The sequence below is a fragment of the Myodes glareolus genome, chromosome 26 (genome assembly GCF_982192425.1).
Source record: "Myodes glareolus chromosome 26, mMyoGla1.1, whole genome shotgun sequence".
NCBI classification, from domain to species: Eukaryota; Metazoa; Chordata; class Mammalia; order Rodentia; family Cricetidae; genus Myodes; species Myodes glareolus.
Genome location: NC_142051.1, coordinates 35,905,136 through 35,919,455, shown reverse-complemented (window position 1 = coordinate 35,919,455; position 14,320 = coordinate 35,905,136). Strand labels below are relative to the sequence as shown.

General features: G+C 44.1%; 1 protein-coding gene across 4 annotated transcripts in view; it reads left to right on the top strand.

Moving 5' to 3' along the window:
* The first annotated feature begins 368 nt into the window (after window positions 1-368).
* Window positions 369-14,320, top strand: part of LOC125389680 (uncharacterized protein C3orf20-like) — a 71,577-nt gene continuing 57,625 nt past the window's right edge. For 3 of the 4 annotated variants that reach the window (XR_015736756.1, XR_014999799.2, XM_087902036.1), the window contains exons 1-7: window positions 387-471; window positions 2,825-2,897; window positions 3,715-3,788; window positions 4,486-4,521; window positions 6,185-6,693; window positions 9,103-9,204; window positions 10,123-10,213. Coding sequence is in view for 1 of the 4 variants with exons in the window: in XM_087902036.1 (XP_087758162.1) it covers window positions 2,838-2,897; window positions 3,715-3,788; window positions 4,486-4,521; window positions 6,185-6,693; window positions 9,103-9,204; window positions 10,123-10,213 (872 nt within the window). In the remaining 3 variants the exon portion in view is untranslated. Of the gene's footprint in view, window positions 472-2,824; window positions 2,898-3,714; window positions 3,789-4,485; window positions 4,522-6,184; window positions 6,694-9,102; window positions 9,205-10,122; window positions 10,214-14,320 lie in introns of all 4 variants that reach the window. The other variant, XR_015736757.1, reaches the window with a different exon arrangement.

Here is a 14,320-nt window from a genome sequence, read left to right as displayed (position 1 = left end):
GCCACAACCTCATGGTAAAATACAAATAATAGGAATGGGTTAATTTAAGAAGTAGGAGTTAGTTAATAAGAAGCCTGAACTAATAGGCCAAGCAGTGTTTTAATTAATACCGTTTCAGTGTGATTATTTTGGGTGGCTGGGAATGAGCAGACAGTCTCTGTCTACACACCTACTGCTTGCTTTTCTGACTTTTTCAAATGGAAGAAGCCTTATAGCTCCCACCCCCGAAGCCTTGCTCCAATGCTGTGTGTTGTAAACTGCTGTTTTTCAGTTTTTCACTGTTATTACTTTCACAAGGTTCCAGGAGCTTACTAGGGTCTCCAACCTTAGCTCTGAGTGACTAAGGCGGAGCAAGATAAAGGTCTTGAGTGGAATCAGCTGAGCTGAAAGTTCTAAATGGAACTTTGGTGGGCAGGTGTTCTATGTCAGAACCAATGGAGCTCTCAAAACTTGAAGCAGATGAGGCAGAAGGTAGGTTATTTATGCTCTCTCTCTCTCTCCTCTCTCCCGTCTCTCCCTACTCTCTCGTGTGTGTGTGTGTGTGTGTGTGTGATGTTAAGAATTGAACCTAAGCCTTTCTTGTGAGTGCCAAACAAGTGTTCTATCCCCCAGTACACATAGGTACTTTCTTTTAAAAAGGGTTCTTTTAGAAAGGCTTATTTTTAATTCTGCATAGCCTGTGTGGGGGTTGTGCACGTGTGTGCAGGTGCCCACAGACACCGGAAGAGGACGCGCAGGCACTTTGTAAGGTGCGCAGATATTGTTGAAGACTTGATCTCTAGCTGTCGATGCCTCTAGGCTGGCACAGGTGGAAGATGAAGCTGGCTAAGTTTCTTTAAAAAATATAATTCACATGTGATTCTCATTAAAACATTTTATTACATATATTTAAGTGTGTGTGTGTGTGTGTGTGTGTGTGTGTGTGCGTGCACACATGTCTGCACATGCACCACACTTGTGGAGATCAGAGGGCCACCTTCAGGAGTCAGTTCTTTCCTTCCACATGTGGGATCCAGCGAGGGAACTCGGGTCATCAGACTTGATGGCAAGCTTCCATTCAGGGTCTCAGCACCGGAAAGTCTGTGTTGCTTCTCTGACCTTTCTCTGTTTCGCTTTTGTTATTGTTGTTCTTTCATTATTGTTTTCCCAAGACAGGGTATTGAGCTATCACTCTAGAGACACAGTGCTTGCTATGTGACTCAGGCAGCCTTTGAACTCACAGCGGTCCTCCTGCATCGCTCTCCTGAGTGCTAGGATGGTTGATGCAGTCACAGATCGCTTCCTGCTGCCTCTAAAGAACTAGTAAACTAGCATCCTTGGCAGCAGCTTCTGGCCCCAGGTGCCTGCCTGGGCTAAGTTCCTCCTGATTCACCAATTAACATTCACCTCTTATGTTCATGTCTGGTGACAGGCTAGCACAGACTTCTTTGTCTTTACTTTTCCTCTCCCCCTGTCTCTCTGTCTGTCTTTTAGACAGGGTCTCCCTGAGTATCTCTGGCTGGCCCAGAACTCAATCTATAGATCAAGGTGGCCTCAAACTCACAGAGATTCACTTGCCTCTGCTTCTTGAGTGCTGGGATTAAATGATGGGCCATGACACCTGCCCTAAAAGTTTCTCTTTAAGAAAGGTTCATCTTTTTAAAACATTTTATATATACTAACATTTGTTTGCATATTTGTATACACACCACATGCATGCTGGTGCCCTCAGAGGCCTGAAGAGGGTGTCAGATCCCCTAGAACTAGGGTTACAGATGGTTGTGAGCTACTATGTGGATGCTGGGAATTGAACCCCAATCTTTTGCAAGAGCAGCAAGTGCTCTTAACCATTGAACCATTTCTCCAGTCCCGATGAGGGACTGGTCTTGAGTGAGGTTGGAAAACTCTCTTAATTTTGTTAGTTTGTCTATTTTTTGTTTTTTGAGACAGAGTTTCTTGTATAACAGCTCTGACTGTCCTGGAACTAGTTCTGTAGACCAGACTAGCCTCAGACTCTCAGAGATCCACCTGCCTCTGCTTCCCAAGTGCTGGGATTAAAAGCATATGCCAATACTGTTCGGCTGGAAAACTCTCTTAATTTCTACCAGTGATAAGAATAACTGATGGACCACAGTTCAGTGTCTGGTTCTCACACTGACTAACAGCTCAGTCTTCCAGTGCATCTACTGAAGGTAGACCCACAGTAGACTCATGGTAGACCAGCAGGCCTTTTCTCTTGGATTGTGCCAGTCCTAGAATAAAGTGCATATATTCACACCTGGTAGGTTGGTAGGTGGAGGCCAGGCTTGCATCTGTGAGACCTTTTATTATTATTATTATTGTTATTATTATTATTATTATTATTATTACATTGCTACCACTATTACTATTAATCTTACTCTGTAGCCCTGGCTGGCCTGAAACTCATTATATAGATCAGACTGGTCTTGAACTCTCAAGAGATCTGCCTCCCTCTGCCTCCCAGATGCTGAGATCAAAGGTGTGAGCCTGACCTTCCTGACATCCTATAATGCACAAGGCAGGTCCTTAGTACAAAGAATTACTTGATCCAAAATGTCAGCAGTTTCTAAACCGAGACTGTCTGCAATGGCAGTCATGCATCATTTAATTTCCCTGCAGCACTTATTGCATCTGTTGCATCTGTGTGGTGTCTGGGACACCACTAAGAAACGAGGGAGAAGATAAAATACCAATGGTGTCCATCCCAGAGCTGTGTACACTTCACTGAAAATAAAACATCTGAACCTTAAAACCACTGGGCGCTTTGGATTATCGTCTATAGTTGTGGAAATTCATTTTCAGATCTCAAATTTTCCCTTCACAGGTCTCATGGCAGAATGGAGGGATTTATTAACACCACACCTTCTTGCCCTGGGCCCATATATTTCTTTGATCAGGTAATACTCTTGCTCATGTCAACAAAGTATAGATTTTTAAAGAATTATTTGTTTTTTAAATTTTACATGCATTGGTGTTTTGACCTCATGTATGTTTGTGTGGGGGTGTTGGACCCCTTGGAGTCACAGACAGTTGTGAGTTGATCTTAATTGCCAAGCCATCCCTCCAGTCCCAACAAAGTATAATTGGTGTGCGTGTGCACACGCGCATATTACACACATGAGTGCTAATGTTGTACTATGCTGTTCTGAGTGTATGTGTGTGCACATACATGTGTGTGGTGCCCAGAAGTGCCAATCCTTAAACACTGTCCACCTTTTAAAAAATTATTTACTTTATAGGTAAGGGTGTTTTGCCTATATGTGTGCCTGTGGACCACATGTGTGCCTAATACTCAGAGAGGTTGGAGTTACAGATGGTTGTGTGCCACATTGTGGGTGCTAGGAACTGAACCCAGGTCCTTTAGAGGAGCAGTCAGTGCTCTTAATCACTGAGCCATCTCTCTGGCCCCATCTTGGTTTCTGAGAAAGGGTCTCACTGGCCTGGAGCTCATCAAATAGGTTAGGCTGGCTGGATACTGGACCCCAAGGACCCTCCCTGACACTGTTTCAGCCCCTTAACACTGGGATTACAGGAGCATTGCCACCATACATACACAGGTTCTGAGGTTTGAACTCAGCACTTCATGCATTCCTGGTAGGCATTTTACCAACTCGGTGATGTCCCCAGCTCTTTTAACTCACTCTTTGAAAGCAAATTCACCTTTGGCCAGCATTTGCCTCCACATGGTAATCACAAACTCTTCTTTTGTTTTAGTTAAAACCTAAAGTAAGAAGATGGAAAAAGGAAACACAGAAAGACCCATTCTTGGACCCAAAGGCGAAGGATGAGTAAAACATTTGGAATTCCTCTTCACCTTCTGCTCTTACTTTACATTTGCAAAGGCTTACTGTGCTACACTGAACACCAGAGTTTACACCTAGGAATCACCACTACAGACCCCACAGCAATTGCACTCAATGGCTGACTTAACCATGTTCCTCACACTTGCCAGTCACTGCCTTCTTCATGATTCTGCAGCAAACCCTATTCCTGCCTTGGGGAGTCTGCCCTACATGTCACCTCCGTTTTCTGCATGCCCCCCCCATCCCTGTTCTCTTAGACTCTTCACTTAAATAGCACCTTTGTGATGAGACTCGCTCTGTAGATTGCTGTTCTCTTCCTAACTTGGCACTCTGCGCCTCATTTCCTACCTTTATTTTTCCGTTGCTTTCTGGCATTGTAATTGATAGTTGTAGGCCAGGCTGGCTTCAAACCCACAGAGATCTGCCTGCCTCTGGCCGCCAAGTTCTGGGGTTAGAGACACGCGACACCACACCCCTAACTGATTATCCTCTTTCCTCTCAATTGCACTTGGAGTAAAAAATATGCTTAATAAAGACTTGTTGTGATTGACAATAATGGAATCTGTCAAGCTCGGAAAGATGAAATAATGGAACTAGACATTTTGTCTTTTGACCTCCTACACACTATAATTCACTTATTTCTGAAATGGAAATACAGTCACTCTTATCTGTATTTTTCCAGCGTTGAAGATCTAGTACAGAACCTGGAGCATCTCAGGTGAGTGTTTGTTCTAAAAGTCACACCCTCAGCCCTTCCAAAAGGTCTCTATCACTAACTTTATACAGAAAAGGTTTATTTATTGTTATCATTATTGTTGTTGTTTTGAGGCGGGGTTTCTCTGTGTTGCCCTTGCTGTCCTGGAACTTGCTTTGTCGACCAGGCTGGCCTTGAACTCACCTAGATCTGCTTGCCTCTACCTCCAAAGGGCTGGAATTAAAGGTGTGATATTAAGTGTTTTGTTAAGAAAGAGCCACCAGCCAGGTGGTGGTGGCCGCCGCCCTTTAATCCCAGCACTCGGAAGGCAGAGGCAGGTGGATCTCTGTGAGTCTGAGGCCAGCCTGGTCTACAAGAGCTAGTTCCAGGACAGGCTCCAAAGTCACAGAGAAACCCTGTCTTGAAAAACCAAAAAAAAAAAAAAAAAAGTCATCAAATAAATTCACTCTATAAACTGAAGAGCAAAAAAAAAAAAAAAAAAAAAAGTAGATGAAGGGAACCATAAACTGTGAATATTGAACTCACCCTGGGGATCAATGAGCAGGGCAAGATCGCAGGAGAAAGAGGTCTCTGTAGTATCTTGTAATTAAACAAATGAATAAACAAAACACAGTTTATGGTCATGCTGTATAAATATAATACATATTTTATTGTAAAATTTTGAGAAGTATAAAAAGAAAATTTTATATAGTTATTATTACTATTTTGAGACCAAGTCTCTCTAATAGAGGCACGCACCATCACACCTGGCTTAAAGAAGGAAAGATGCAATGACTCCGTAATTCCCCAATTCACGTGCTTAGTCTTTTTTCTACCAAATATGCTGTACCCTCACATATACCTACACAGACATATCATGTATTTGCAATCGTTTTACAGGTACAATTATGCAAACTAGAAATATAGTGTTATGACAGCCTTCTTCTGAATAGCTCACTGTGTGGATATAGCATTTGTTACTAAATTTCATTCCCTTCTGTCTTTAGTTAGGGCTTCTATTGCTATGCAGAGACACCACAATCACGGCAACTCCTTCAAAGGAAAACCATTTAGTTGAAGCTGGCTTTACAGTTTCAGAGGTTTAGTCCATTATCTTCAAGGCAGCAGGCAGGCAGACATGGTGCTGGAGAAGGAGCTGAGAGTCCTACATCGTGATCTGCATGCTGCAAAAGGAGACTGTGTGCCACCCTGGGCATGGCTTAAGCATAAACCCCTTCCACATCACAACTTCCTCCAACAACCCCACACCTTTTCCAACAAAGCCACACCTCTCCATGGTCCCATGGGGGCCATTCCCTTTCAAACCACCACACCTATAAAGCGTTCTTCTACAACTTTTATTTCTGGCGATAGCAAAGTTTTAGTAAGCCGCTTTATAAAAGGTGTTATACATGTTTTAAAGATTTATTTATTTATTATGTATTCAGCGTCCTGCCTGCATGTGCATACCAGGAGAGGGCACCAGATATCACTATAGATAGTTGTGAGTCACCTTGTGGATACTGGGAATTGAACTGAGGACCTCTGGAAGAGCAACCAGTGCTGTTGACCTCTGAGTCATCTCTCCAGCCCCAGGTGTTATATATTTCAAGATGGATATCTAGACTTCAAACGAACAGGCTAAAGCACGTAAGATCTTTCTAATACTTGTACATATCCTTTACAGTCACAAACTTGAACCATTGACAGAACCAGAACCAACGGATGCCCAAGAGAACACAGCTATACCTGTAGAAGAAGACAAGTCCAGCACACTCATCCTCTCAGAACCTCCTAGTACTCACAAGAGTCCTTTGGATTCCCAATTCTCCAAAACCTACTTGTATAAGACCCTCTTTGAAGAGTACAAACTCATCGCTTCCGAAATACTCTACGAACTCGAGAAGACATTGAAGAAGTATGCTCAGGATGGCACAGCTTTCCCTGTGGGACTCCTCAATCTCATGACTTACAGCTGGCAAGATCTGATTGAAGACTCTTTTAAGGACGAACCCCCAAACAATACGCCGGGACAAGACGGGGACGTGGGAGGGGGGCCCACCTCCATGACCACCTTCAAGTGCAAGGAGGGCAAGGTCAACCCAGATGCAAAGGAACACCCACAAGAGGAAAGTCAACTGGTTAAAGCGGAAAAACGCTCTCAGGTGGTGCTGAACAAATCTTCAGAAAAAGCACGTAAGCTGAAGTTACTGGTTGCGTTGATGACCATTAGATGAGATATGAAGTATTGTAATAGTGTCGTCTAGTTTGTAACAATCATCCTAGCGACTAACTTAATGACTCAGGAGAAAGAAACAGGAAACGGTGTTAAAGCAGTTGGTAGGCTTCTCCCTGGGAGTCTCTTATGGCAGCCAATACAGCATTGAATTAAGAATCAGACATTCATTTACGAGACAAAATTTAGGGATAATGTATGTTACCATCAGAGTTACTGAGGAGCCAGGTGGGCTGTGCCCCTGTGATCTCAGCACTTCTGAGCAAAAGGCAGGATGACTGTTGTGAGTTCAAGGCCAGCCTGAGATCAAAGTGAGATCCTGTCTTTCTTTGCAAGGAATCCCATTCTCTCACTCCCAGCCTCTAGTATCACACTGTCCAGCATGGTAAATATTAGCCACGTGTGACTATCTAAATTTGAACTCATAAAAAATCAGTTGAAATTTAAAATTTTCAGTCTCACTAGTCACATTCCAAGGACTCAGGAATGACGTCCTGTTGGCTAGTGGCTGCTTTTCAGTCAGTGAATGTTTAAAACGTTTTCATTAGCACCGAAAGTTCTGTACAGTGGTGTTCTAGGAGGCGATGTGTGTGTGTGTGTGTGTGTGTGTGTGTGTGTGTGTGTGTGTGTATGTGTGTGTGTCTTTGTTGTTTGAGACGGGGTCCCACTATGTAGCACTGGCTGGCTTGGAAACTTCCTGTCCTGTTGGCCTCAAACTCACAGAGATCTGCCTGCCTCTGTTTTTCAGAGTGCTGGGACTAAAGGTCTATGCCCATAAGCTCTGCCTGGTGTGTGTGTGTGTGTGTGTGTGTGTGTGTGTGTGTGTGTGTGTATAGCATATTTATAAAACAGTGAAGTCTGCCATCAAATAACTAGGAACTAGAGGAATCTTTTTCCTTTTTTTGGTTTGTTTGTTTGTTTGGTTTGGTTTTTCAAGGCAGGGTTTCTCTGTAGCTTTGGAGCCTGTCCTGGAACTAACTTTGGTAGACCATGTTGGCTTCAAACTCAGAGATCCGCCTGCCTCTACCTCCCAAGTGCTGAGATTAAAGGCATGTGCCACCACCACCCAGCTCTAGAGGAATCATTCTTAAAAACTGCCTCATGTGCTCTGGCTTATAAAAAAAAAAAAACAAACAAAACAGACTGTTGGAAATGCTGGGGAAACACTGGAAGCCGGACAAGATGGCTCACACTTAGAATTCCAGGGCTGTAGACTTTTGATCCTTCCGCCTCTATCTTCTGAGTACTGAAATTACAGGTGTGCGCCATCAGCTCAGCGGATCTGGCTTCTGGAACCTGTTGTGTGACAAAACCTTTTCTGAGGAGACACAACACACACATCTATTCACCCCAGATAGGGCATCCACAACAGACCAAAGTATGAATACCACCAAAGCCCAATTTGGTGGCTCATGACTTCTATTGGAGTTACTTACAGGAATATGGGTGAGGGGATTACTTACAGGAGTAGAAATGACTCAAAGACAGCTGCATCCCCAAGAACCACCCCAGCATGGGGTGTCAGTTCACAAAACTGGGAACCTAGAGCACACTGCACACCGCATGCAGTCGGCTCACCAGGTTGGAGAGTGTCCTTTCCAGGTACCCCAGTTGGTCTAAACCTCTTCTAGGTGGCTCAGTGGGTTTCTGCTTCTTCCAGCCAGCCAGTCAGGTTTTAGAGTCTTGTTGGCAGCTGTATTGCCCGAGAGGGAGTCTCAGCTTCTGTTGCTTACTCTAGCAGGGAGGGGCCTAGTGAATCTGCTCAGCTTCAGGGAATTCCTGAAGCTCTTTTGAGTTCTTTACCTTCCTGTTTAAGGATCTTCTGTATAGCATGTTCAATCTATAGGAAACTTATGTTACAGCACCCTATGAATGTCAAATGGATGGACTTAGAGACAGATTAGTGTCAGGGGTCAGCAAACTCAACAGGTACTTTTTTGTTGGTGGTTTTGGTTTTCTGTTTGTTTGTTTGTTTACTTTTTTTGAGATAGGGTTTGAAGGGACTCTGACCAGCCTGAGTGTGGCGGCCATGGCTCTGTCAGGTCTTGCCCTTCTCCCCAGTTCCCTCTGCCTGAAACCTACCAGATTACGTTCCTAAAGCTAGCCACCAAGGTCCTTTCCCTTGCTTGGCCGCTTTCTCCTCCCGACGCTATCAAAGTCCAGCTATCAAAGAATGGAAGTTCAGCAATCAAAAACCCCCTTTGATTAATTAACATGTCCAATTAAAATGAAACACCTCATCCTAACAACCTAGAAGGTTGCCCCTTTACCTTTATAGACAGACACTTGCTGATGTTCTTGAGTGGTGTTCTTCATCTTCTGCTTCTCATCAGCTCCTCCTGATATCTCTCTGTCTCCCCCACTTCTAGCTTTCCCCAGTTACACCCAGTTATCCCGCCAGACCACCCCAGGGAGCAGCATCCCTTCTGTCATTCACTTCTCGCTAACATCCAAGATCTGCTTCGAAAATGGTAAGACCCCTTCCTCGTCAAGGCCCACGCTGCTGCGCAGTCAGGGGAGGGGGTCACTTCTGGCTCCCAAGTTCAAGAGCTTTTTCCGAGCTGTCCTTTTATCGCATCCTCGATCAGAGTGAGACACGGAAGCTCTCCAGTTCCCAGGGAAACGTCAGAGGCATCCTCTTTGATTTAAGCCATCTCGGACGTTTCTACCCTATACCCTGGGAGCTCTCCTCTCATGCTCTGAGAAGCCAGGTTTGGTGGCAATGATGCTCCTATTCTCAGAAGAGAAGCTCAGGGTCCTTCTGTCACAGTATCAGATTACTCTGAACCAAGGACAAAGGTTTGTGTGTCCAAGGGCAAACTTTTGTTCTTAAACTCTGTAAAGGTAACTAAAGAGACTCCCGAGGAAGAGGATGGTTGTAGGATCTGACAGGATGGATGACATCTATGAACATCAGGAAAAGGGAACCCTGGTGCTCAGGCATGGTATAGTCAGTAGCTATAGAATCAGAGAATATACAAGAAGCAAGATGACTTCTCTGGGCCTCCTAGTCTTGCTTTCTTAAATCTATCAACCGTAAGAAATGCGGAGGGATTCTTGACCTGGAAAAACGCTTGGGAGCCAATTGTGTCCCCATGCTTCCCATCCTGTCTGCATAGTGTGCATACATGTCCCCGTATGATCGGAATTTCAGGCTGACACCGCTCTCGGGGATGGGCCAGGTGTTGAGGACATAGGTGCAAACAGGCACAGTCCACAGGACAAACCACACGCAGGAAAAAACACAAGACCCGCAGAACTCCACCATGTAAATATCCAGGGACCCAATAAAGTGCCTCCGTGATAGGAAGTGTGTCATAGACAGTCAAGGGACAAGTCAATGTGGATGTTGGGCTGGATATGTTGATGTGGATGTTGTCTTTTTAAAGGTTGGATTTCCTGCACGAAACCGGACCTTCTGAAATTGAAGGCAGACCTCAAGAGAGCTGTGAAGAGATTGCAGACCACCACAGTTCAAATGTAGGGGCCTCCTCCCATCCTTACAGTAACGTACTTGTGTGAGGTTTATCCCATGGTCAGCAAAAAGGGCCTGTGGCACTCGGCAAGGTCACATGGTCACCACATCACACTGCCATTAGATCTATAACGCACAATCGTGTTCCAAAATGTAGAGAAGAAAGAGGGAGGGAAAGAGGACGCCAAAGAAATGAAAGGCAGCTAGGATATTATTTTATAGTTTTTATAAAAAATGCGACAACCACCTAAAAGGGAGTTGTCATCGACCACAGGACCCTGAACATCTCAGGACAGTAACAATCAATAGGGGACAGAGCTAACCCTTAGGAGCCTGAGATAATGGCTGGCACAAATGACAATTACTTTGTTCTAGAAAGTGGGCCTGATGCTTGGCACGCGCCACCCACACTGCTCCCCGAAGCCCTAGGAGAGAGGTTTATAATCGTCTCTCTCTTGATGATGAGGAAGTTAACTCACCCCACAGTGTGGCAATCTGCCTGCCACCTTATGCTGCAAATAGGCAGAGTCAGAAAACCTGAGCTCCGAATGCTTTCAGGCATGTTCCTCGCCTGATCTCTGTTACAAGTGACCCTGGGGTAGACTACAAATGTAACATGTGCCCAGTGTTTAGTTTGGTTTTGTTTTAAATTTGAAGTGTAAGATGGAAATTAAAAACATGATCTTTCTACTAAGATAATACGATTTTTACATTTGGCATGTTTCTTCAACCCTTTTCTCCAAACATGCAGGCACACATATCGCCATCCAATCCTCCGCACATATGTGTAGTAGATATGTAACGTATATTTTATTTTTATTTTTTAAAAGTAGGACTTTTGAATTTTTATTTATTTTTATTTTATGAGAATCGGTGTTTTACCCGCGTGTGTGTCTGTGTGAGGGTTCCACTGAAACTGGAGTTACAGACAGTTCTGAGCTGTCATGTGGATGCTGGGAATCGAACCCGGGGCCTCCAGAAGAGCAGCCAGTGCTCTTAACCATCGAACCATCATTCCTGCCCATAACGTGTGTTTTATGTATGCTTATAAGGTATCAGGTCTCTTGGGACTAGAGTTACAGACAGTTCCTTCCGAGTCGCCATGTGTGTGTGTGCTGGGAATTGAACCTGGATCCTCTGAAAGAGTAGCTAGTATTCTTAACCCATAAGTTATTTCCCCAACCCTAAAAACATCTTTTGAATATCAATTTGATCTTGCTTTATTTATTTTTCTTCATTTGACCATGAGGATTTCCCCATCTTTTTTAAATTCTTCAGAAGCTAAATGTTGAATGGCTACTGAGTTTCCCAAGCATGGCTGGCTCAGGAGGGTTTCTAAGTCATGTATATTTCTACAACCACCCTGAACATGTTTTTTGTTTTCATTTTTATTTTTTGGTGTGTGTGTGTGTGTGTGTGTATTGGGGATTCTTCTTGAAGCGAGACTGCTAGAGGCAGAACTCCTTCAGAGATACAAATGTTTTTAAGGTTCTAGAGACATTTGCTCTTCAGAAAGTCTATTAACCCCCCTCCCCCACAACAATATAAGAGAAGCCCCGGTTTGTTTGTTTGTTTGTTTTCCCAGGGAGGGGAGTTGTTTTAAGATAGGGTTTCTCCATGTAGCCCTGGCTGTCTTGGAACTTGCTCTATAGATCTAGGCTGGCTTCAAACTCAGAGATCCACCTGCCTCTGCCTCCCCAGTGCTGGGATTAAAGCTGTGTGCCACCACCAGCCTAGAGATATTTAACTTTACAAAAAGCATTTCCTGATCGTTTACATTTTTCTGCTGTGAACTAGATACTCCTGATCTGTGTAGCTCCCCTAGCTCTCTGAGTTTTTGGTATTTACCCATACTAAAGAGAGTATTTGTGTCAAATATTTACTTCTTCAGTTGGCTTGCTTGACACGTGTATCTTTCATTGCTTTCTCCTGTACAGCTGTCAATGGTTCAAGTCTTCCATCATGTTTATGAGCAATTCGCTCTTATTCTTGAATATACTTACTTTATTCTATTCTATTCTATTTATTTTTGAGACAGAGTTTCTCTGTGTAGCTCTGGCTGTCCTGTAGTCCAGGCTGTTGTCAAACTCAGAGACCTGCCTGCCTCTGCCTCCCGCATGCTGTGCCACCACCACCTGGGCTACTTTTTATTTTTTGTATGCACATGCACATTCTCCTCTGTGTGCTCGTGAACATGTGTGCAGGTGATGAGAAGGCCCAAGGCCAGCACTGACTATCCTTCTAAGTTGTTCTCCACCTTGTCTTATTAGTGAGACAGGGTCTCACTGCGTGGTCCCAATCAACCTAGAACTCTCTTTGTAGACTGGCCTTGACCTTACAGAGATCTACCTGCTTCTGCCTGCAAAGTGCTTGAATTAAAGGTCACCGCACCTGGCCCTCTACCTTTTTGAAACAAGGTCTTTCACTGAAGCTGCTGCTCACCAATTTTGCTAGACTGGGTAGTTAACAAGCCCCAGGGCTTCTTCTGCCTCTACCTCCCCATTGCCAGAGTTGCAGGTGTGCCCCAATATGCCCAGCTTTGGGGAGTTGCAGGTGTGCCCCAACATGCCCAGCTTTGGGGAGTTGCAGGTGTGCCCCAACATGCCCAGCTTTGGGGAGTTGCAGGTGTGCCCCAACATGCCCAGCTTTTGGGTGGGTGCCAGGGACTGAACCAGTGTCGTCATCCTTGCCCAGCAAGGGACTGAACTTAACTGATTGGATCATCATTTCAGCCTTCTTTTTATCTCCCACTCCACATTTAACTGAAATTTTTGTGTTTATGGAGTGAGGTAGTGAGATTATAGCTCTGTGCCTTCCGTGTCAATGGTAACAATAGCTGAACGCCAATAATAATAAAATTGACGAAATGCTCATTTTGTGTAAGACACAGTGTGAAACACATGTGTCCATGAGGTGGTGTTTTGTTTTCTTTTGTTTGATGTTTGTGTGTAGTACTGGGAATTGACTCTAATACCTCATACCTGCTAGAGACTTAGGAAGTAGACAAAATGCTGCTCTTTCAGCCCCTCACCCTTTCCCAGTCTCCTGATGGTTTAAGTCTTGATTCCACTGTATCATCTTCGATGTGCTTTCATCGTCCGGAGTACGTAAACTTGAGAAGGACAGTCAAGGTGTCTAAGATGGGGGTAAAATTCCAGCTCAGTCAACTCCAGTGACCTTGAGAAATTCACTTGTTTTTCCCTGTGCCTCACTTTTCTCATCTGTGAAGTGGGCACAATAACAGGAGCATCGATGTAAGGAAAAGAATCTTACACAAGAGGTATTAAGCAAATTATTCCTCTCTTGAATCTGTGCAACAAATCCATACTGGCTGCTCTTTCTCTGTTAAAGTATGTTAGTCATTTTTACCAAGTAAATTTTTAAAATTTAAAATCATAATTGAAGGGGGGATGTGGAGGACTCTGTACTTTCTGCTCCATTTTGCTATAAACCCTTATACTTTTCTAATATAAATAATGACCTGTGGCTTGGTGTTTGTTTTGTTTTGTTTTTTTTGAGACACGGTTTAACTGTAATTTGCTGTCCTGGAACTAGCTCTTGTAGACCAGGCTAGCCTCAAACTCACCACCACTCAACCTGGTTTTGGTTTTTCAACACAAGGTTTCTATGTTAGCCTTGACTGTCCTGGAACTCCCTCTGTAGACCAGTCTGGCCTTAAATTTACAGAGGTTCACCTGCCTTTGCCTCTTCGAGTGCTGGGATTAAAGGCATTATTATTATTATTAATTTTGGTTTTCCATCTTGTTTCTTTTTAACTGAAAAAAACAAAATGGTTGAAAGTTCAAGTCAGAACACTCAGGTTCATCAGTCATCAGAGGTGGGATCTGGTGTCAATCACCTGGACGCTCTGAACCGGAACCTCATCGTCATGGGGAACAGTCAGTCATCAGGGGTGGGATCTGGTGTCAACCACTCGGATGCTCTTACCATGTGGCACAGTCAGTCGTCTCATCTGCAGGTGCTGGGGACACCGACAGCAGGACAGCAGTAGCCATGTCGTGTGGGAACTAATGCCCTAAGCTTGTTAAAGACTTCAAACATCTGCCAGAGGAAACTTCGGAAACTTTAGAGAAGTGGGTTTAAAGAAGGTG